Here is a 24,145-nt window from a genome sequence, read left to right on the forward strand (position 1 = left end):
CTCTGCTACAAGCCACACCGTGGGACAGCAGCCCTCTGCTACATTCAGTAGTTTACATCAGCACATCATCAGCGCTTACAGCGCACATCATCAGCGCTTACAGCGCACATCATCAGCGTTTACATCAGCATATCATCAGCGCTTATATCAGCACATCATCAGCGTTTACATCAGCATATCATAAGCGTTTTACCACAGATTATGGGACAGCAGCCGCCCTCTCTGCCACAGTAGAGCATATCAGCATTTTATCTTCAGCTCATGGGACAGCATCCCTCTCTGCTACATAGAGCACTTCGGCATTTTTCCTCAGCTCTCACCATCGGGACAGCAGCCCACTCTCTGCTACATCACACCATCAGGACGGCAGCCCGCTCTGTGCTTATCTTCACCCAGGTACGTACGCAGCACCCTTGTCACCAGAGTTTGCACCACTCGGGACCGTAGCCCCCTCTGCTCCTCACCACCCTTTAGGTACGCAGCGCTCGTCACCAGAGCTTGCACCACTTGGGACGGCAATCCTCTCTGCTCCTCTACCACTGTAGGTACGTGGCACCCTTGTCACTAGAGCCTGCACGCTTTAGGTCTTGCAGCACCCTTGCCATTAGAGCTTGCACCGCTACACCACTCGGGACGACAGCCCTCTCTACTCTACATCTACCACCTCAGGTACCGCAGCACCCTTGTTACTAGAGCCTGCATCACCTCATCTTCCGCTGCCATTACCACCTCGGAGTGCCTCTACATCCACCGACGCGAGCCTCCGACACCGACCACCTCTCGGAGTGCTTTGCCTCATATCAACGCGAGCCTTCGTCATCGACTGTGCTTCAGCTCCAACATCATCTTGGCTTCTGCACTGGTCTTTCTACTTGGAGTCACGTCACATTAGAGGGCTCTTGTACATATGTTCACTCACCATTATATATAGTCTCACTCACATATTTCATGCCGTGTTGTTTTGCTCTGATCTCTCGTACATTTGGTCCTCTCGTTCTTTTGCCCTCACACAAATCCCACAGGTAAATCGTCGATGCATGATCTACACCTCTATAGCTCATATATGAGCTCATGAACTGTTCCCGTTCTGGATTGGTAGCCCTTGGTTGAGGGATGAATTCAAGAACGTTCTCTATCCGTTCCATTGTACATGTGAATCTAGTCACCTAATATAACACCAGACAACAGCCCTGTACTCGACCTCTAAGATGGCCAATTGGTAGAAGCATGTCCACGTCACACTTGGGAGTGTGCACCTGACATCATCCCCTCTTGTTTAACTTGGAGCACGGGTGCCCCTTATCCTTTGCGTTTTTCACAGATTTGCAGCCTTCTTCTTGCTGCGTTTTGTGGACAGCTTCTGCTGGTTGGTTCTCCTTCAGTTTGGCTTCATTGCTTGCAGCCAAAAGGTAACTTTTTCATCAGCGTTTCATTCCTACTTGGAGTTTGGATCTAGGCGGCCTGTTTTTCAGGACAGCAGTCCCTCTTTGGCTGCGTTTTTCCCTCCGGTGGACATTCCCTTGTGCAGAGGGGGATTGTGGTGGTTCGGGCTTTTGGTACCTGTGGAGGACACTTCTTCTTCTAAGATTGTGCATATTTCTGAGATTGAGCCCAAGCTTTTGTGATGGCTGCTCCGACTTCTCTTCATATGTTCTTTGAGTTTGCAAAGTTGGTTCCAACTACACCTTATGGAAGGTGAAGGTGAAATCGGCCTTGTGTGGCGTGGATCTTTGGGATTGGCTTGTTACACCAACCAATGCCACTTCTCCCACCCTTGCTTCTGGTGGTGTGACTCAGGCACAGATTGATATTTGGCAGGCGAATGATCGTCGTGTTACCAATTGGCCGACCATTTGGTCCATCTCCAGATTTGTGTCTCGTTCACTTGAGACCAGGCGGGTGTCTCATGTGAAGAGGCCAATATTTTTGCTAAACATGGACGGGAGCCAGACTGGTGCCACCTATGTGTTAGCAGGATGGTGTTGTATGGACGACAGCCAGATTGGTGCCACCCGTGTATGACCTGGACTGTGTTCTATCCATGGGATTGTCACGCCATGGAAGAGCCAGTATTTGTGCCGTCTTACCTATGGGACTGTCACTCCATAGGGAGGCTCATGCCTGGAACTGTGTCTTACCTATGGGACTGTCACTCCATAGGAAGACCAGGATTCATGTTTTACGTCGCACTCATGTTTTACATGTTTGAAATTGTTTTCGCATGACTTGTATTTTTGTGTTTGCCTGCTTGACGTGCCACTTACTGAGCGGGGACGCCTGCCAGTGAGTCGTGAAGTTTGCTCTGTCTTCTGACAAGTTTTGTTGCATGTGAACAGGTGGTACGTGTATTGCACATGTTGGTTTAATAGTTTTATCTCTAACCTTTTGTTTTATAAGGTGGTATGTTCACATTCACTTAAAAGTGGGCACCCATTATGGGCACCCACTTGTGGGCCAAGGTGGGGAGGGAAACCCCGCACTTAGCCCCTTAAGTGTGTGTGGGTGGGTGCATGGCCACTTACCCACACCACACCACACCATGGAACTGGCCGCCCCCATGCAACCTTGGGGAGCTGGCCAGCTGTAGTCGTACAACTTTCCCTCCAACACCTACAAAGAGGCGACCACCCTTCTCTCTTTGGGAAGATGTTTTTGGATGCGCCACCTTCCCCTCTTTCTCTGTCAGGCTGCGCATGCTGGTGGCTATCTCCTATCTGTCAGTGGCTGTTTCTCCTCCCATACAGGCGGCTGCTGTTCCTTCAACAGGCGGCTGCCACCTCCAGAAGGCTGCGTTGCCTACTCAGCAGGCGGCTGCCACCTCCAGAAGGCTACGCTGCCTCTTGCAGGCGGCTGTATGCTCACCTCTAGCGGGCGGTTGTTCTCTCTGCACTATAGGCGGTGCAGGTTGCAGCCAGGCGTCACCTATCCATCGGGCGGCTAGACCACAGGCTGACGGTCCCTTCTCCACTGCAGCCAGGCGGTTCTACAAGCGGCTGTCCATCTCATGCAGGCAGCGCTCCAGCTTCAGCAGGCGGCTGTCCATTGTGTGTCCTCTCCAGCAAGCTCTGCACTACAGGCCGGCGGCTGTAGGCTGCTCTCCCTTCTCCACTGTAGCCTGGCAACCATATAGGCTGTGTGTCACCTCCATACAGGCTGCGCTACCTCCACAGCAGGCCACTGTGTATCCATCTCCAGCGGCGGCTCCACCTCCAGTTGGCAGGTGGCTACACTTTCTCCAGAGGTAGCTACCCCTCATCCTCCTCGACAAGCTGCTGTGTCTTGGTGTCCCTCTCAAGTAGCTGCACACAGACACCATGGGTATTGGTCTTCCATCTGCAAGCTACAAGTAAGTGAATTCAGATTTAAGTTAAAAACTGTGTTGTAAATCTGATAAAGGATTCTCTCTTTACGGCTAACACCCGTTCGGTGCCGAGTAGTCCAAGCTTTTGGAGAACCACGGTCCAAAGGTGCCGAGATCGAGAGAGCCAGGCGTTAGTACGGGAGTGCCTGTTTGTGCGTGGTTCTGGAACACTAGTGGGGCGCTCTCCGCGGATTCCAATGAAGGCATAGGACCGTAGAGACTGGACCACTCAAGTGGTCGCTCTACTTTCGAACGTCAACTTCGAGCCTCTTGTTTAGTACTGTATTCATTTGTACATGGACATCATGTGGCTCTTTGAACCCATGGAGCATTGTATTTGTCAAATACTCCCAATAATATATCATATATTGAGGGGGGGGTCGGCCCGTTCCGGCCCCAGTGCTGGTGTCCATCTATTTCATCATTTCAAATTTCAGTTGTTATTAAGTTGTCCATTTCAAATTGTGATATTAAGTTGTGCTATTTCGCGTGTGGGTGTCCAACGGAGTCTATTCCCACTTGACGGGATCGGTTTCATTGGTATCAGAGTACGGTTGTTTCCCTCTTCTTAGTGGGGAAACGAATCTGTGTATTGGACACCCCGCTTCTAGCACACTTAAGACAATGGACAGCCAAGGTAACCCTTTGGAAGTGCCGAATTCGAGGGGCCCATCTAGTGCCTCGCGTGGTTCTGATGCTCTACGAGGAAGGCACAAACCCCTTGAAAGGGTAAATGATAGTGATTCAAAGGGACAACTGTCTTGAGGAAAAACAGTCATGCAAGAAGATGAGCCTGATGCAATGAGGGCTGAAATGGAGCATATGAGAAAGCTTTTGCAGGCACAAGAGCAAGAGCTAAATTTTTTGCATGAAGATCCTCATGTGCAAAGTGCCATTGAAGCAAGGAAAGCCGATGCAATGGTTGATGTGACTTTTGAGTCCATGGCACGGGAAGTAGGCAAGAAGCCAAGGGAGTTGGCACTTTCTTACCTCCTCCGCAAAGGTGACATCAAAGAGGGGAAGACGGAGAGCTGAAATTCAGAAATCCACCTCACTTGAAGCATGGAGATCCCGCATCTCAAAGGTTGAGTTATTTTATGCAAAAGGAAGAGGTGACAGTCACCTCTCGTCATGCATCTTCTCCACAAGGCACAAAGTCTGACAGGTATATGTATGCTAGTGCTCATGGAGGGCATGAAGATCACATGCATTCAAGACATGTATCCCATGCTAGGGGTGACAGGTCTGCTACTAGAAGAGCTTTGCCTTCTGAGTTGTCTCATGGAGAGACATTGCCTTATGCAGGAAAGTCACATGCATCTGATTCTCAAGTCCGTGGAGCACATGCCATCGTGCTTCATGAAACTTCCATGATGGCCCATGCAGATCGGGTTGTCCCGTTGGATAAAGGGAAAAGAAAAAGAGAGGACCGTGAGCCTCATGCCAGAAAGCTCAAGGAATTTAAAGCAGGTGACAAGTTTGTCAAGTTTGATGTTTTTCATGGAGAGCATGATGCTTCCAAAGTGTTAGCATTTGTGGCACAGTTTGACATTGCTTTTAGCGATGAGGACTTCACAGAGAAGTCTAAAGTACGCCATGCTAGCATGTTTTTGAAAGGAACTGTTGCTCATTGGTGGATCACTCAAAAGATCACCAAGGATCCCATTTGCACCTGGAAGGAGTTTAAGGACAGATTCTATGCTCAATTTTTGCCACCAAACGCGGAGCAAACTCTCATCCAAAAGTGGGATAGACTTGAGTAAAGAGATAATGAAAGTGTGCAACAGTGAAGACAATGAGGGTTAGGGTTAGGGTTTACACAGGTTCAAGCAAGCGTGGAAAACCAGAGAGAGGAGTACACGACTTCCAATATGCTTCAATGATTGAAAAATCAAGTACAATAGCCACATGATAGTGATCCTAAAGGATAAGTGTTCACATGTCCGGCCATAAATGTGCCAGGTGGACCAAAACACTTATAAACTGCATATAAGTGAAACTGAACTAAATTGGGGGAAAAAACCTCCACTAACTGAAGTAAAAAGTGCCCCAGTAACCTACTGATGATCACTAGCACTCCTCTGGGTGCATACACAGCATAAAACCCAACAAACCCCCCTGCAGTGATATGTGATCACTGTACATCATCCACCAAAAGGAAACAAATTCAAAGCATTGCGGAATGTTTCAAATTTCGGACGTGGTAATGCCTTGGTGAAGATGTCTGCCACATTCTGATTTGTAGGATAGTAGATCAGACTGATATCTCCTGCCTGGAGTCTCTCCCGAACAAAATGATAGTGAATCTCAATGTGTTTCGTGCGAGCATGAAACACAGGATTCCTGGCCACAGCAATGGCACTCTGACTATCAGTATAGATAGGTGTAGGCTCCTCCACTGAAATATCCATATCAGTCATTAGTCGACGCAGCCAAACACACTCAACAGTAGTAGTGTAGGCTGCTCTGTACTCTGCCTCACAAGACGAAGTGGCCACTGTGGTCTGTTTCTTGCTTAGCCAAGAAATGCATGAAGCGCCAAGGAAGAAACAATTTCCACTAGTGGAATGTCTGGTATCAAAATCACCAGCCCAATCTGAATCACTGTAAGCATGTAACTGCATGTCACCCCCCTCAGGATAAAGCAACCCAAGAGACAAGGTACCCTTTAAATAACGGAATACACGCTTCACAGCTTGCCAATGTGACAACCGTGGGCTGTGCATGAATCTGCTCAACTGAGAGACTGCATACTGAATGTCTGGCCTTGTATTACACAAGTAAATGAGGCACCCAACAGCCTGAGCATATGTAGTGGCATCAAAGGAAACACTGTCATCTTGTAGTGACAGTTTCATCCCAGGCTCCATAGGAGTACTAATAGGCTTGCAATCCTGAAATTTAAACTTCTCCAGAAGTTTAGCAACATAACGTGATTGCAACAACCCAATGTCTCTGTTATCCTGCACAAACTGTATGCCCAAATAGTAATGTACAAGGCCCAAGTCAGACGTGTCAAATGTCTGTTGCAATATCTCCTTAAAAGCTGCAATTTTGTCATCATTTGATCCCATGAGCAAGAGATCATCCACATAAAGACTGATGACCAGCAGATCTGTCTCTTCTTTCTTCACATACAAAGTGGCCTCTGATGGATTGTTCACAAATCCCTGAGTGAGTAGAAAAGCATCTATTTTTGCATACCAAGCTCGTGGAGCTTGTTTCAAACCATACAAGGCCTTTTTCAGCCTGCATACTTTCCCCTCATGACCATGTTCTGCAAATCCCATGGGCTGAAATACATAAACTTCCTCCTCGAGGTCCCCATGTAGGAATGCAGTCTTTATGTCCAACTGGTGAACAACCCAACCACGATGTGCAGCCAATGCAATGACACACCTAACCTAAGTGTCGACATACGGGATGTAGGAGCAAATGTCTCCTCATAATCAATGCCCTTCTTCTGTGCATAGCCCTTTGCAACTAGACGGGCTTTGTACCTGTCAATGGATCCATCTGCATGTCTTTTCAACTTATAGACCCATTTAGTACCAATGGCTTTCTTGCCTTTGGGCAGATCAACCAAATCCCATGTTTGATTCTTTTTAATAGAATCAATCTCATCCTGCATGGCTTTGTTCCAATGCACATTATCTCGTGCATCCAGAAATGAATCAGGCTCATCATCATCCTGTAAACTGGCTGCCATAACCAGATTCAAATCCATGATGTGTGCATGCTCATTGGTCCTTGTCTCCCTACGAGTACGACCAGCAAGAGGACCCTCTAAATGGCTGTCCTGTAATGTCCTCAAATACCATCTAGGTATATGTCTGACCTGTGGTGCCTGCTGTCCCATATTTGGTTCAGCTTCTAGCTCATTTGGCTGCTGAATTTCTGCACCACCTACATCATTTGCTGGCTGTCCAGTACCCTCATGAGTTGGATCACCAACTGGAGAATGAAACTCCATGGGTAGTAGACCTTCAAACACATCATTTTCAGCCTGATTTGCCTCATAACCAGCCATGGATATTTCTGATTTTTCATCAAAAATCACATCCCGATTGATGAATATCTTCCTGGATAGTGGGTCATATAACCTGTAGCCCTTGCTCTCACGGCTATACCCAACAAAAATGCATTTTGTGGCTTTATCATCAAGCTTCCTCCTCAACTCTTTGGGTATGTGTGCATATGCAAGACACCCAAAGATACGAAAATGCGATACAGAAGGCTTGCGGCCATGCCAAGCCTCAAAAGGAGTAATAGAAACCAATGCCTTTGTGGGACATCGATTTAAAATATGACAAGCACACATTACTGCTTCCACCCAAAAGATATGTGGTAGTCTTTTTGCCTTTAGCATACATCTGGCCATCTCCATGAGTGACCGATTTTTCCTTTCTGCAACCCCATTCTACTGTGGAGTGTAAGGAGTAGTATACTGATGTTTTATACCTCTACTCCCAAGAAAGGAATTCAACACATGTGACATATATTCCCCCCCTCGGTCAGAACGGAGAGTCTTCACCTTGCATTCTGACTCTGTCTCAGCAAGTGCTACAAAGGCCAAAAATGCATCATATACTTGTGATTTCTGTGTCAAAGGATAGACCCAGCATATACGAGAGAAGTCATCAATAAATGTTGCAAAATAAAAGCAACCACCTAATGACTTCGTCTGCATGGGACCACAAAGATCACTGTGTATAAGTTGCAACTTTGCAGTTGCTCTTAGAGCCTGATCACGTGGGAAGGAAAACCTGTGCATTTTTCCCAAAATACATCCTTCACAAATGTGATCTGGAGGCTTCTCCATGAGAGGTAGATCTGTAAACATATTATGTCGCTGCATAAGCATAAGACTACCAAAATTTACATGCCCCATGCGAGCATGCCATAACTCCGCATCAACCATAGCTGGAGTAAGAGTGAATGCATGATAAGCAGACTGATCCACTGGCTGAAATGCATCCAACTCATAAAGTCCATGACATAATGTACCAGTAAGCATCAAGGTCAAGGCATTTGCTTTGTCTCTGACCATGCATTTATCATCATCAAAGTAGACCTGCATTCCACAATGTGCTAAAGAAGAAATGGACAACAAATTCTTCTTTATCCCTGGTACATATAAGGCATCTGTAAGGCGGAGAATGGAGCCATCAATGGCTGTAATCTGAATCTCCCCAATGCCACACACTGGATATGAAGCATTGTTGGCACACTGAACAGTTTTGCCAACAGGGGCAGGGCCAACATGACTAAACAAATCCCTGCGAGATGTGATATGCTTTGAGGCACCACTATCAAAATACCAAGTACATGCATGCTCTGTCAAACTGAGTGCCTGTGAAGACCAAGAGGCATCATAGCTGCATGTAAAAAAACAGTAATCCTTGTCCTCAACAAAAGAAGCAGTCTCTGGAGGAGCTTTAGGAGCATCATTAACAGACATCCCAGCTTCCTTTGCCTTCTCTTTGGCAATCCTCTTCCTACATTCATTTTCTGATTTTCCAGCTCTCTTTTCAAAAATGAGATCCTAGCCTCATTACGAGCAGCATACATCTGCTCCAAAGTCACCCATGCATTTTGTGAAGGGCCAGCTAAACGAATATGAGGTATAATGGACCTCTGAACTGACAATGCAATGAGTGACAAAGCTTGTGCATCCCTGGCATCCCATGTCTTTTGAGCATTTGTTCTCTGAACAGGCAATGGCTGTCCTGGAGCCTGTACCTGTTGTCCTCGTCCACGAGCACCCCCTTGGGGAGGAGTCTCTGGAGCCAATGGACCTGGACGTGGTTCATCACCACTAACAAAATCCCAAAGACCTTTTGCCACAAGCACAAACTCCACAAGGAGTAGTTCGTGCCATCCAATTTGTCTTCCTTAGACAAATATGTGAATACATCACTTTGCTGTTGATTTGCCATTATGCTTTACGCACAATGTTGTACCTGTTTACCAAAAAACCCAATAGCAAAAACCCTGATAACAACTGTACTCCACTGAATACAGTTCACCCAAATCTGCCTGCACTCTCAATCCTCTGAATGTGCAGCTCAATGCACTAATGACTGAATAGAGCAGCAAATGGCGTACACAATGCCAAAATGCCCCAAAAATGCCCAAATTTGCTGCACGCAAACTGTGCAAAAAAACTATATATTTTCTTGCTAGAAAATCTGCGTGTTGTGCCTGTATATTTTTCACAGAGAAAATAAAAATGCCCAAAAACTGAATTTTAATGCTTACCACTGAATGACTGTGTAGGTTGTGGTATTTCTGCAGGTACTGATCACCAGAGTGCAAGTACAAATGACTGTACTTCACAGGCTGATGTAGGTGGAAGTACTGTGCAGGTAGCGTTTACTGTACGGGCAAGTACAGTTCTGTGTTGGACGAGCAGGTACGGGCAGCAAGCGCAGAGGTTACCTGACGGCGCACAGGTGATGTAGGTGGCTGCGCTTGACTGTACGGGCTCTGTACGGGCAGATGCAGCAAAGGCTTGGCAGTGTACGGGCAGGGCAGTGTAGAGCTTCAAGGCTCTGATACCAATTGAAGACAATGAGGGTTAGGGTTAGGGTTTACACAGGTTCAAGCAAGCGTGGAAAACCAGAGAGAGGAGTACACGACTTCCAATATGCTTCAATGATTGAAAAATCAAGTACAATAGCCACATGATAGTGACCCTAAAGGATAAGTGTTCACATGTCCGGCCATAAATGTGCCGGGTGGACCAAAACACTTATAAACTGCATATAAGTGAAACTGAACTAAACTGGGGGAAAAAACCTCCACTAACTGAAGTAAAAAGTGCCCCAGTAACCTACTGATGATCACTAGCACTCCTCTGGGTGCATACACAGCATAAAACCCAACAAACAGTATGTAGCAAGTTTTGGAAAGTGTTGCTAGAGGTAACTCCTTTTATGCAAATCACTGAGGATGAAAGAAAGAGGAAGTTTCGCTCCGGATTGCAACCAGCTTATTGTTCGGGCATTGAATTGCACCCGAAACATACTTTGCAACAGCTCACAGCTTCTGCTCTTGCTACGGAGCAATTGGTGTTGGTGCTCAAAATTAAGCAGGATCAAGGCGGTTCAAAGGGGAAAGACAAGGCTGTCCCAAATCTGCAAAAAGGTAGACAGCCACCTAAAAAGAACTTCCGGGAGACCCACAAGGGAGGTAGAGCTGAAAATACCTCATCTAAAGATCAAGGTCCAAAGAAGAACAAATTCGGCTTGACCCCGGAGCAAAGAGAGCAATATGCCAAGGAGGGAAAATGTTTTTCTTGTGGTAGCAAAGACCACATGTTTCGACAATGCCCTGACCGCAAACCAAAGCATGAGGACAAGCAGACCAAGGCTAATGTACATGCAGTTCCCGATGTGCAGGGGAACACAAATCATGATGCAAAAGAGCGGATGGTATGCATGGCTTGGGGACAAATCAAGGATCAGCCCGCCTTATTCATGTTTGATGACTGTGCAACCGATAACTTCATCTCTACACAAACGGCAGCTGCCTTGGGTATTGAGGTTGAGAACATGGGACCTCATATTGAAGCCGAAGCTTCCGATTTTCCCGGAAGCTTCCGATTTGAGCATTTGAAGTTACCAATTTCTCGGAAGCTTCCGCATGTTACAGTGTTATCAGAGCCTACTTCAAGTGCAAAGATTCAGCAAAGAAACCAGAATTTTTTCTCGCTCGTGTGGTTGGTTTTTAAACGCCGGTGGACTACCCCTTTCAGAGTGTTTCCTGTGCATCGAAGGACGGTTGGTTTTCAGCCTCTGGAAGCCTCCGGAAGTCTCCCACACACACAGTGGATGGTCAGATTGCGCTCCGGAAAGGAAGTGCGTTTTCCTACTATGGCGAGCTTCGACGATGAGAGAGACTAAGAACCTTGGGACCAGAGTGCACCGGGCAGCCTAGCTAGGGCACCATGCTTGAGTGTTACAAATATGTTCCAGTAGATGATGCGAGCAATCGCAGACCAGACGACCAAGTTGGAAGAGCAGAAGGCGTAGATCTAGGCTCTGGAAGAGCGTACCCATTCTCTAGCGTCGTGTTTTCCATCTCCTCCTCTCTCTCCTGCCGTATTCGAGATTCCAGATCCTCGACACAGGGACCCTCTCGCGGGGTCACGACCGTAGCCGAGCTCTTTGCTGCTTGAGTTACAGATGCGTGCATCGGAGATTTGACAACGTGAAGACGAAGCCATGCGACGCATGGAACATTAGCGTTACCTTAAAGCTTTGGACGCTAGATTGACACCAGCGGCGTCCTCGAATCATTTTCCCGAGAAAATCAACTTCAATAAGTATAATGGTGAACTCGACCCCACAACTCTTTATTCATGGTTGCATCAGTTTGAAGCTTAATTTGCCGCAGTTAGAAAGACAGATAGTGATAGAGTGATCTTAGCCAGTTGTTGGTACTTGGAAGCTGAGGCCAGTCTTTGGTGGACTAGTGGGCTCATGCCCACACCAGATTAGGTATGGCAGCTTATGTGTGGGACGAGTTTGTCCGCGACATTAAGCAGCGGTTTCTACTGCCCCACTACCTTGAGCGACTCAAAGATGAGTTTAGGGGAGCACGTCAGAACGCGCAACCAGTCCTTCAGTTTGCCAATAGAATTTCGACTTTATGTTTGCAATTAGGCTTATTTGACTCGGACAAGAAAGGGTAGTTTTTGTATGGCCTTGACACGCAAATCTAGTGGGAGGTGTGTATGTTTGGGCCAGCCACCTTTCGAAGACGCACTCTCGCTTGTGCAAAGTGCAGAAATGAAGTATAATGGTGGCAAGCCCAAGACTTCCCAGTCGGCTACTTCCAAGGCTACCGCTGTTAAATCCCCACCGGATCTCCTCGTGATCGCTCTTGGTACGAGACTCCAATCCTGCAAACAAACAAACAACAAGGGAGTGCAGGCCTGACTCACCTCCCAACCATGACAGCCGTGGATAAGCCCACAGTCTTGGCTGTCCCCACCGAGCCACGAGCTGAGCTAACTAGGTTGACGTACCGACCAATCTCCTCCTCGCGTCGTCCCATACCGCCACGAAGCTACCCTCGCGGGCCTCGAGATTGTTGCCGGCCTCGGCTGCGTAAAGCAGGTGCATGTCCGCACTAGATCCAGGCTCCAAGACCATAGAGCTCTCACAAATCTCGCGAGACTCTATATGACTAATGACTAACCTGGGCCACCCTTTTATAGGCTCTTGGCCGGTCATCGGGCGTCCACACTTCGGCGCCCGTCCATACTCGGGTGCCTACCCGTTAGTCTTCCTAACTCAGCTCGCCAATCAGCCCGCCTAGCTCCAAGCTTCCCCAAACCTCGAAGCTTCCTGTAAGGTGGAATACTGACAGGATGAGCACCAGGGATCAAGTCAATACAATGATCCACGGCCCGTTCAGGTGGTAAACGCGATGGCAGTTCCTTAGGAAATACATCTTGAAACGAATCAAGTATCTTCTGTAATTCTTTGCTTTCAAACACACTTAATACATCCATGGAAGGGATGAGAAAGGAAGAAAGTGGAATCAATACACAATGGAAAGCGGTATACAAAGAAGAATCCATTATATTTCCAAAATCAACTGTATTTACAAGAGGTTCCTGAGAGGGATGAATATAATCACCTAAAATACTATACTGGATGTCCTTATGCTGAAAAGAAAAAATATGACTAGGCCAATCTATCTGGACTTGAAGAGTCTTAAACCACTCAATCCCTAATAACAAATCTACATTTTCTAGGTGCATAACATAGCATTCCAGAGTATCTTTGTAGTCCTGAATCTGGATTGGAAGCATCTCCACCTTTCGATCCCATACTTGCCTCCCCGCAGGTAGGCGTACCACCTCATAGGTATGATCGTTGGGTGTCGTATCAAGACTCAATTTTTGCACAAGTTTGTAGTTAACAAAGTTGTGTGAGCTGACAGGGTCTAGAAGAATGTGAATTTTATGGCCATTCACTTCTCCATAAACTTGGAGAAGATCATGCAAGCCAAATACTTTAGAGTTGAACAGACAATAAGAACATGCACTAGGGCGAGAAAGACAACTGGCTATCGGCCTTTGGCTTGGGTCCTGCGTTGGTCTTTGCACCCTTTTGCTTCGGGCACTCGTTATGCATGTGTTCTTTTTCTTCGCAGATAAAACAACGTCCGTCCTTCTTGAGCTTTAAAGCCCTAAGGAGTCGTTTCTTCTTCGCTGGTGTCGAACTTGAATTCTTCGAAGGTTGGTCCGAAGACTTTTCCTTCAGTCGTGTTAGCCATAGGTACAGAGAACTTTCTTTTATGCTTGTTCCCCTGCTCGGTAACGGGTTTCGACTTGGAAGAGACCATTGTATCATCATAGATACGAGCTGAATGAATGGCTTCGTCCAATGTTTTTCATTTGTTATTTTTAACTTGTAAACGATATGAGTCTGGTAAACCAGCTACGAAGACTTGCTTTGGCACATGAGCGAATGCCAAACATCCACTTTTGGCTTTATGTTGTACCAAGCCTTAAATAGTGTTATGGTCTTCAAAGCTTTTGTTGGGCACCTGTTCAACACATGGGTTGCACACATGATGGCCTCCATCCAAAAGGTATGAGGTAACTTCTATGTTGTCAATGGTCACCATACATCTCGCCATCTCCATGAGAGACCCATTCTTTCTCTCCGCTACACCATCGTGTTGTGGTGTAGAAGGCACAATGCAGTGGTGTTTGATGCCCTTCTGAAGTATATCTCTATCTGAGTGGAGTGTCTGGATGTAAGTGTTTGATGCCCTTCTGAAGTATATAATCCTTGAATGCATTAGACATGTATTATCCCCCTCTATCTGAGTGGAGTGTCTGGACTTTACATCCAGACATATTTTCAGCCATCGCCACAGTGTGTTGAAAGCATGTAAACACAGCTCCTTTTGCTTTCAAAGGATATACCCAAGCAAACCTTGAGTAGTCATTAATGAATGTGACAAAGTAAAGATGCCCCCCTCCCCATGGACGGTGTTTGCATTGGATCACATACATCACTATGTATGAGCTGTAATTTATTTTCAGCTCTAACAACTCCATCCTCGAGAAATGGTTTGCGCCAAAATACACCCCCTCACATACATGTCCTGTTGGAGACTCTAGAGGCGGCATATTGTGAACCATATGATGCTTCTACAAAAGCACTAAACTCCCAAAAATTACATGCCGGAAAAGAGCATGCCATAATTCTGCATTATGCATAGCAAGAGTCGGGACAGCCACTGTATGTGCATCATATGAACACTTGTTATAGCTGTCCAGCTTATACAAGCCATTGCATTGTGTTCTAGAAGTGACTGTAGCATAACCCCTTGAAGGGTCGTTGACTAAATACCTCTTATCTGCAAATTCAACTATCGTTTGAGGCTGAGACATACAATACATTTGTCATGCATACATTTGCACCATTGGCTGCAACAAGCATGACCTTGCCTATCCCTTTGACTGGATAAGTAGAATGATTTGCACATGATACAGTGCCGCCATTAGAAGCATAAACCAAGAGCTGAAGTACACCATCATCATTCCCTTTTCATGTTCCCACATGATTTTTCGTTGTGTTGTCAATCATCTATGCACACATGCCAAGCGCTTTTTGAGGGAGAAAAAGTGCACAAAATTTGGTAGTTGCACCACTAGCCAATCATAGGCCTTTTATAAAATGTAATTTTTGCACCAAGGTTCTTTCGGTATTGCGGCAAGGAACAAGTTCTATATGCTCAAGCATTCCATGAACTGTTCAAATCATCCATTGGCACTTGCATACATTTCCCTTGCTTGAAAGGCTTCCACTAGCATCTCTTACAAGCCATCACACGATTGCATAAACATAATTGATTGATGCATTCATATCTGCAATCATTGCATTGAATCCCACAAAGTACCGTTGAAAAATCACAATAGTCTCAATTAGTTGAGCAAGTCATTTTGATGTTTTAACTTTGTCATGCCAGCTAGAAACTTTAGTAAGTTCTTTTTTCTTTTGGGCTTTTTTTTTTTTTTTCGTGACAGATTTGATTCAGAATCACCAATCAATAAATATATAAAGATTGCTGCAATGTTACCAGAGAAAACAGTTCGCGATGTTGCACTGCGATGCAGGTGGATGTTGGTGAGCCTTTACTCTCTTTGTCACTGTTGCACTCCTTTTTGTCCTCCAGGTTTCTCTCACTTTGTTAAAAAGGTAAAATAATAGTTTAGAAGCTCCCATTATGTCATAATTTTACCTTAAAATGTTGATCAACAGAAGAAAGAGAATGAAAAGAGAAGAAAGGCTGAGGACCAAAATCCGCCAAAGAAGAGCAAGGACAAAAAGGTATATTCATATGCTTTTTGGAATGATACTTATTCTGGGGTAAAGCTCCTTAATAGAACATTCCATACCTTCAATCTACATCAAGTGGGTTTAATGGTTAGTCCAAATGCTAAACCTAACCGTGTTTTTCCCCATACTTACAGGACAAACCTGTAGATTCGAAACCAGTTGTTGTTGGGGCTCTACGTGCTTCCACACCAGCATATCCAGCTCCTATGTTGCCCTTGGAAAGTGATGACGGCATTCCCAATGAAGGTGCTTTTTGAATTATGTTAGCTTCTCATGCACAATTTCTTTCTCAAATTTTTTTTGTTCTCTCCATCATCGATCCTAGACACTTATGATGAAGTATTGATTTGTTTTTTCCCATATTCCCCCCTAGAATCTGATCTAGACCACAGACTTCTCCTCTACTTGCCTTAAATTTTTCCCAAATTTGTTTTCTTCTCAAAGTTCCAATGTTCGTATGTACTTGAAAATTTTCAATGCCCACTGTATCCTAGCTGTTTCTGCTTCTTCAGGCCATTTTCTTCAGCCATATCCATTTTCGTTTTCCTTTTCACATGGAAATGGGAACAACTTGAAACTAGGAAACATGTTATGTTTGAAATGGAAACGGCTATTGTCTGGAAATTTGGAGATTGACTGCTATTTTTTTGAGTTCAGGAGGTTCTAGAGGCAGCGTTCTCAACATAGCTTGTAACTACTCCTGTGAACATAGCTGATGAACCATAACCTCAACTTGTTATTTGTTTTCTTAAAAAGGATACAGTATAGATCTTTTTAAAACACCTCCCAGCCACTTCCCATGATTTTGTCATGTGCGTCATGCAATTGGATGCCTTGGACATACTACACCAACTCGAGTTCAAGGCCGTAAGGCCAAACACCATGCATTTTTGTGTGCCCTTTTCTAGGGACGAGTTGCTAGTGTACTACCAAGGGGTAGTCAGAGTCGTCATCATCATCATCATCATCAGCAGCATCAACATAATCATCATCACCATGAGGGCATGGAACCCTGTCGGCAGCCAGCATGACAGGAGGAGCCAGCATGGGGTCCCAGGCAGCAGGCGACAGCATCTAGGTGAAGGCCATTAGGTATGGGGGAGGCAGTATAGTAAGCGCAACATTTAATGCAATAAAATCAGTATATTCCGTGTCCAGACCTGGCCAACAGCATTTGTTGCTGGCCAACCAGCATCCTCCACATGTATAAAAGGCATAAGTCATCATTCAGTCAGAAGTCGAGTCAAATAAAGTCATCATTTTCATCAAGCATAGAAGTCAGTAGAAGTTATGTAGGGGTCAAAGGTCACCCCTTTGGGGCTGACCAAGGGCCCAACCATGTATAGACAAGTCACCTTTTTGTACCATATGAAATACAAGAAACCTGACACCAACTCTCTCTCTCTTCTTCTCTCTCCTCTGTCTTAATCATGTTTAAATCAGCATCTTGTTCTTAATCAAGCTTGGGGCTGTGGATCAATACATCAAATGCTTCTGTGCATGCAACATTGGTATCAGAGTATTCAGGCTCAACCACTATGCAGTCCCAAGGAGGTGCACAGATCCAGTAGAAGAATGCAACAGGGTAGCAGATGGAGTGGTCTGCAATAGGCAAAGCTACAGGAAGCATTCCCTGAGGGTATGTGCGTAGAACCAGTGCATCATTAAGCTCTCACATCAGTTCCAAAGGATTAGCAATAGGCATGATTGATTCCGGTAGGTGACCCACCACTGTGTTAAGAGTAAGGGATAGCAAGCATGGGGATAGCAGTGGAACAGATGCTCCGTTCTTCAGCACGAATTGGAAGTTCAGATTAGAAGTGGAAGATGCTCAGACAGAAATATCAAAGTCAGTGTCAAAGCAGAAGTAGAAGTTTAAGGTCAGTCATTTAGGGCATCATCAGCAATAGCATTAGCATAAGTGCCATCATTAGCATCAATAGCATCAGAATCATCATCATCATCACCATGAGGGCATGGAACCCTGTCGGTAGCCAACATGATAGTAGTCGGCAGCCAACATGGGGTCCGAGGTAGCATCTAGGTGAAGGCCATTAGGTATGGGGGAGGCAATACAATAAACGCAGCATTTAATGAATAAAATCAGTATATTCCATGTCCAGACTTGGCCAATAGCATTTGTTACTGGCCGACTGGTAGCCTCTACATGTATAAAAGGCATAAGTCATCATTTAGTCAGAAGTCAAGTCAAATGAAGGCATTCAAGGGCCCAAAGTTCATCCCTTTGGGGCTGACCAAGGGCCCAACCATGTACAGACATAAAGTCACCTTTTTGTACCATATAAAATACAAGAAAACTTGACAGCAACTATCTCTCTTCTTTGTCTTAGTCATGTTTAAATCAGCATCTTGTTCTTAATCAAGCTTAGGGCTGTGGATCAGTACAGCAAAGGCTTCCGCGCCTGCACCAGATGTGTATCCTGGCAGCATTACACGATTAAAGGCACACTTCATGCATGCAAAGTTGGGACCTTGTAAGGCTGTACCAAGGCACATTTATGAAAGTCTGAAGGCTTGGAAGGCCAAGGAACTAGGCATTCCTCCTTAGGAGCTCGTGGATCTTGAACATTTAAGAGAGCCCGGCATGGAAGAGCAAGATTCTACAATTGGCGACATGCAAAGTCAACACACTATTTATGTTGGGGCTAGTTTTAGCTCAGCACCTCGAGCAAAGAGGACCGCTTTACCTTTGTTGAATAAAGGGCATGGTTTCAAAAGGCTTCCATGAGGGAGGGATAACCAAGGTGTTTGTTCAATGTGCATTGTCCTTAAACATTTTGGAGACTCCTCGATAGAGGACAACAATTAGGGCATGGTCCCTCATATGAGGCTGTGCGTACTACAGAGCTTCGGAAAGAGAAGCTAGCAGTGGAGACAAAGATGGATCCTCTAAAGGCAACTTGGGCAAAGTACGGGTGTACTTTGATGTGTGATGGCTGGTTTGATGTGAGAAAGAGGAATGTATATTGTTGGTAAGCATTTGAGAGGATTAGAATACTTGAGAATGGCTTACAAGTTATGGTGGATCGAGAGAAACATATGCATGATTAGCAATGATGAAGTGTGATTAGAGAGTTAATAAAACACAAGGTGCATTAAGGAGAATCAAGAGTGATTATCATTGATAATGAGATGTCCAATATATTGGTTGAGTACAAGACAAAGGGAGCCAAGTCAACTCAATTTACTCCAAGATTCTCTCCCCAGAATCTCTCCACACTCCACTATTCACTCTGTATAATTCTCTCCTTGATTCTAGCTCCATGATTCATGGTGGGCTGATTGGCATCTATCTAGCCACTTGCAAAAGTAGGCATTTCTTAGTAACTAAGTCATTTTTACAATGATGAATTACAATGGTGAAATAACCTTAGACCATATGATACTTACATACATAAATGATGAATTACAATGGTGAAATAACCTTAGACCATATGATCCTTACATACATAAATGACTAGATAAATTTGGTGAACAATACCAACAAATCCCTCCCTCAAACAAATATCTTGTTACCTAGTGGTCAGTTATCCGGGTACAACGCTATGGGTTTGAAGGTAGTATGTTGTCTCCTAGTATAAGCAAAGGTAAATGAGAGAGCCCACGCTATGGGGTAGTCAAAGATAAGGGTCATGGTGCTAGGCTTCTTTAGAAAGCCCATTCATCATTAACATAGTTGGCCTCATGTGAGGTCTCCTTCTCCTGGTCTTCTTTAGCTTCTTCTTCTTCTCTTACAAAGAGAGCTCAAATCTTGCTCTTCAAGAGGTTGTTCTCTTCAATGTGATTGTTCTTTCCATAGAACCCACAAGTGTTGTTGTTTGTGTCGAGTAGCTCTTCTTGGAGTGCTTGGTAGAATAGACTTTGTTGTTGTTGAACTTTTTCTTTGTTTAGAATGTCTCGTCATGATTGTGGATTGAGCTTTGGTTCTCTTGAAATCTCATCTACTCTTCAAGTAGCGTTGTCTCCCCACCATCTAGTTTAGGTTCTGGCAAGTTCTTCAGAGTGGACACAAGATGTGAGTAGTCCTTCACTGGGCATGCTTTTAAGAAGTACCGCTATAGCATCTTCATCCACTGGTCCTCCTATAGCTGTAAGCTGAGCCATAAGACTCTTCAAGTAATTAATGTCAGATGGTTTCATTTTAAGCTCATAAAATTGGATAGGGAGTTAATAAAAAATGAGTTGCATTAAGGAGAATCAAGAGTGATTATCATTGGTAATGAGATGCCCAATATATAGGTTGAGTACAAATCAAAGGGAGCCAGTCAACTCCTTAATGTACTCCCAGATTCTCTCCCCATAATCTCTCCACACTCCACTATTCACTCTCCATAATTCTCTCTGTGATTCTAGCTCCATGATTCATGATTGGCATCTACCTAGCGACTTGCAAAAGTAGAGATTTCTGAGTTTACAATGATGAATTACAATGGTGAAATAACCCTAGACCATATGACCCTCATATAAATGACTAGGGATATTTGATGAACAACACCAACATATATAACATTCTTGTCTCTTTATGCAAAGGCGCTATGTTCATTCGTGCCATAGATGCCTCCATGGCAAGCATAGTGGTGACATGGGAATTCATCTTCAGCCATATACGCCAAGTTATACAAGAGATTGGCCCAAACAACATTGTGGAGGTCACAACAGAGAATGGATTGAATTGTGTTTCCATGGGGAGGATGCTCGAAGAAGAGTTTCCAAAGATTGTCTGGACACCTTGTGTTGCACATAGCCTTGATTTGATATAGAAGATGTGGGAAAACTTGACTGGGTGAGCAACATTTTCTTTGTAGCCTCTAGTATGGTGGAGTTTGTCATCGAGAGGCCCAAAGTGCTGAGTATGTCTAGAGCCAATAGTGAGCTCTTAAAGCCATCCAAAATTGGCTTTGCCTACATGTTCATTATGGTGTATAGGCTTGTCACGTGCATCCCGCACTTGGATGCCACGTAGACATTTCTGTACAGAAGGTGCAGGACCTGGGATGGTGAACTGGTCCCATGTGAGCCCAGTCCGGGACGAGTCAGCCAGGGATCCATCTCAGTCGTCCGAGGTCAGGTGTGCATTGTCCTGCACATGAGTCCAAGGTCAGGTGTGCATTGTCCTGCACATGAAGCAGTGCCAGTCCGCGCTGTGAGTCTCCCTCTGGAATGATGTCAGATGTGCTGTGTATCTGGTTTGCAACTGGATGCCAGGCCTCTGTAGGCATGTAGTTTGCATGTAGAGATGGGGCCAGCCCATAGGGCTACCCCAGGGCAAGGTTTTGCATTGGCATACTTAGCATGGGCATGGGGGAGGTATAGAACCACCCCCAAGGGGCCAGGAGGGCCCAAGATATTGCCCACCAGCCAAGGCAAGGGCTGGAGGGGCAGTCGGCCAGCTCCAGAGCCTCTGGACAGGCAGCCGACAGAGTGTAAAACCCTAACAGCAGGCGGCCAGGTGTGGGGGGGCAGTCCCACACCCATGCGCAGCATGCCCAGCAGCCAGGGTGCTGCCCAGAACATGTGCGCAGGCTGGACAGCCATCAAACCAGTGTGAAAACACTTTATTGAGTGTGAAAGCATTTAATGATGAAATTCAGTCGTGGGCTGTCCTGAAGCCAGCCGACTGCATGAAGGGAGGGGTATAAATACCCCAGCCCATAATCCCATCATTTATCTCATAATTCACCAAGAGCATCAAGCATTCAAGGGCCAGGACAGCCAAGGGTTTGCTAAAGCTAAGGGGTGAAGGACTGAAGGTCAAGGGCAGGTTTTCCAGCCAAGAAAAGGTCAAGTACTTTGTATTTGTTTCAGTTTTACATCATTCTAATAAAGCAAATACACCATCCGTGGTGGGGGCCCTACAGAGGGTAATTGGGACCCAATACTGTGTCCTTCTCCATCTCCCCCTTCTCTCTCTATTTTCTGCACATCGTCTTTCAGTTTTGTGCGTTAATTCCGTCGCGAAAAGAGTGCTGTTTTTCTGAGTTTTGAAGTACCGATCCTTCTCCGAAGCTTCCGCATATTACAGTGGTATCAGAGCCTACTTCAAGGACGAAGATTCAGCAAAGAAAACCAGAAAATTTTTCACTCGTGTGGTTGGTTTTTAGACGCCGGTGGACTACCCTTTTCGGAGTGACTCCTGTCCCTCGAAGGACGGTTGGTTTTTAGCCTCCGGAAGCCTCCGGAAGTCTCCCACACAGATAGTGGATGGTCAGATTGCGTTCCGGAAAGGAACTGCATTTTCCCGCTATGGCGAACTTCGGCGACGAGAGAGAACCAGAACCATGGGACCAGAGTGCACCAGGCAGGCCAGCTAGGGCACCCGGCTTGAGTGTACAAGACATGTTCCAGCAGATGATGCGAGCAATCGCAGACCAGACAACCAAGTTGGACGAGCAGAAGGCGCGGATTTTGGCTCTGGAGGAGCGTTCTCGCTCTCCAGCGTCGCGTTTTCCATCTCCTCCTCCCTCTCCTTCCGTACCCCAGATACCAGATCCTCGTCACAGGGACCCTCTCGAGGGGTCACAGCCGCAGTCAAGCTCCTTGCTTGAGATGTAGATACGGGCATTGGAGATTCGACAACGAGAAGACGAAGCCATGCGACGAGTGGAACACGAGCGTTACCTCCGAGCTTTGGACGCCAGATTGACACCGGCGGTGCCCTCGAATCATTTTCCCGAGAAAATGAACTTCAGTAAGTATAATGGTAAACTCGATCCCACTACTCTGTATTCATGGTTACATCAATTTGAAGCTTACTTTGCCGCAGTTAGGAAATCAGATATTGACAAAGTGATCTTAGCCAGTTGGTATTTGGAAGGTGAGGCCATTCCTTGGTGGACTCAGTGGGCTCATGCCCACACCAGATCAGGTATGGCAGCTTATGGGTGGGACGAGTTCGTCCGTGACCTTAAGCAGCGGTTTTTACCGCCCCACTACCTTGAGCGACTCGAAGACGAGTTCAGGGGTGCGCGTCAGAATGCGCAACCAGTCCTTCAGTTTGCCAATAGAATTTCGACCTTGTGTCTACAATTAGGCTTATCTGATGTGCGGACAAGAAAGGGCAGTTTTTGTATGGCCTGGACACGCACATCCAATGGGAGGTGCGTATGTTTAGACCAGCCACCTTTGAGGACGCACTCTCGCTTGCGCAGAGTGCAGAAATGAAACACAATGGTGGCAAGCCCAAGACTTCCCAGCCGGCTTCTCCCAAGGCTAACACCTCGGGGGGCAAAAGCCAGAACCAGACGGGGTCTTCCCCAGGACAGAGCCCGGGAGCCTCTGGCTCCAAGAACTCGAACAATGCGTCTAAGCTTACTCCAGACCAGAAAGCGGAGGCAGGCAAGACAGGTGGCAAGTTGAGTGCTGAGGAGCTTGCTCAGTACAGGAAGGAGGGTAGATGTTACTTTTGTCACACAAAAGGACATACTTCTCGGGATTGTCCGAAGAAGCCTCCAAAGCCCGCCGCCGCCTCCACAGCTTCCGTGGTGGTGAGCACAGCTCCCACACAGACCCCAGTGGCTACCCCTAGTTCTTCAACCCCCGGTGCTTCAGTTGGAGCAATTATTAGCCGGGAGCTCGAAGATAAGCAGAAGGGCGCCCATGACCAGGAGTATGAGCGCAACGAATTGCTCAAGTCCTTTGGCTACATAGGTGGCCAGAGAGTCGTTGTCTTGTTTGACAGCGGCAGCACGGAGGATGTGATCACGGAAGAGGCCGCTAGGCGTGCCCGTTTCGAGCTCACTCCGGTGGACAAACAAGTTGAGGGTTTTAGCACAGGTATGACTACGAGCGTCAAGTATGAAGCTCTAGGTGCTAAATTAGTCATTCAGGGCATAGAGTTTGTGCGTGATTTTATGGTTGCCCCTCTTGTCGGAGCAGACATAATTTTGGGTATCCAGTGGTTTCACAAGTTCCTTCCTGATGTCAAGTGGGACAAGCACACGTTCCAGATTGATCGGAATGTGTCAAACACCCCTGTGACCATTAAGTGTGAGCCAGGTATTCCAAACTTTCCGCTCATAAGCCACTTGTTGCAGGCTAAGCGAGCAGTCAGGAAAGGCGCACAGTGTGCGATGATTTACATCCAGACAGCCCAGACGGTGGCCAGTGCTTCCGAAAAGTACTCGGTTCTCCATGAAAAGTTCCAGAAGATTTTTCTTCGGGACAGTCTCCCTCTCCAGCTTCCCCCGTCCAGACCGGAGGATCACAAGATTGACCTCCTCCCAGGCTCGGAACCCCCGAGCAAGTTTCCGTATCGCCTTTCTAAGGCAATGGAATCGGAGTTGGACCGCCAACTCCAAGAATTGTTGCAAGCTGGCTTCATCCGCCCCAGCGTGTCGCCATTTGCAGCACCGATCTTATTTGTCAAGAAGAAAGATGGGTCTTCTCGGTTGTG

At 46.2% G+C, this 24,145-nt stretch overlaps 1 protein-coding gene across 1 annotated transcript in view; it reads left to right on the forward strand.

Moving 5' to 3' along the window:
- Positions 1-24,145, forward strand: part of LOC147636438 (uncharacterized) — an 81,737-nt gene that overhangs the window by 1,541 nt on the left and 56,051 nt on the right. Inside the window, exons 2-4 of the mRNA XM_086801877.1 lie at positions 15,420-15,519; positions 15,655-15,723; positions 15,867-15,978. Coding sequence (XP_086658003.1) covers positions 15,420-15,519; positions 15,655-15,723; positions 15,867-15,978 — 281 coding nt within the window. The remainder of the gene's footprint in view (positions 1-15,419; positions 15,520-15,654; positions 15,724-15,866; positions 15,979-24,145) is intronic.

The sequence above is a fragment of the Cibotium barometz genome, chromosome 8 (assembly GCF_041138505.1).
Source record: "Cibotium barometz isolate CiBa-2024 chromosome 8, ASM4113850v1, whole genome shotgun sequence".
Taxonomy (NCBI): domain Eukaryota; kingdom Viridiplantae; phylum Streptophyta; class Polypodiopsida; order Cyatheales; family Cibotiaceae; genus Cibotium; species Cibotium barometz.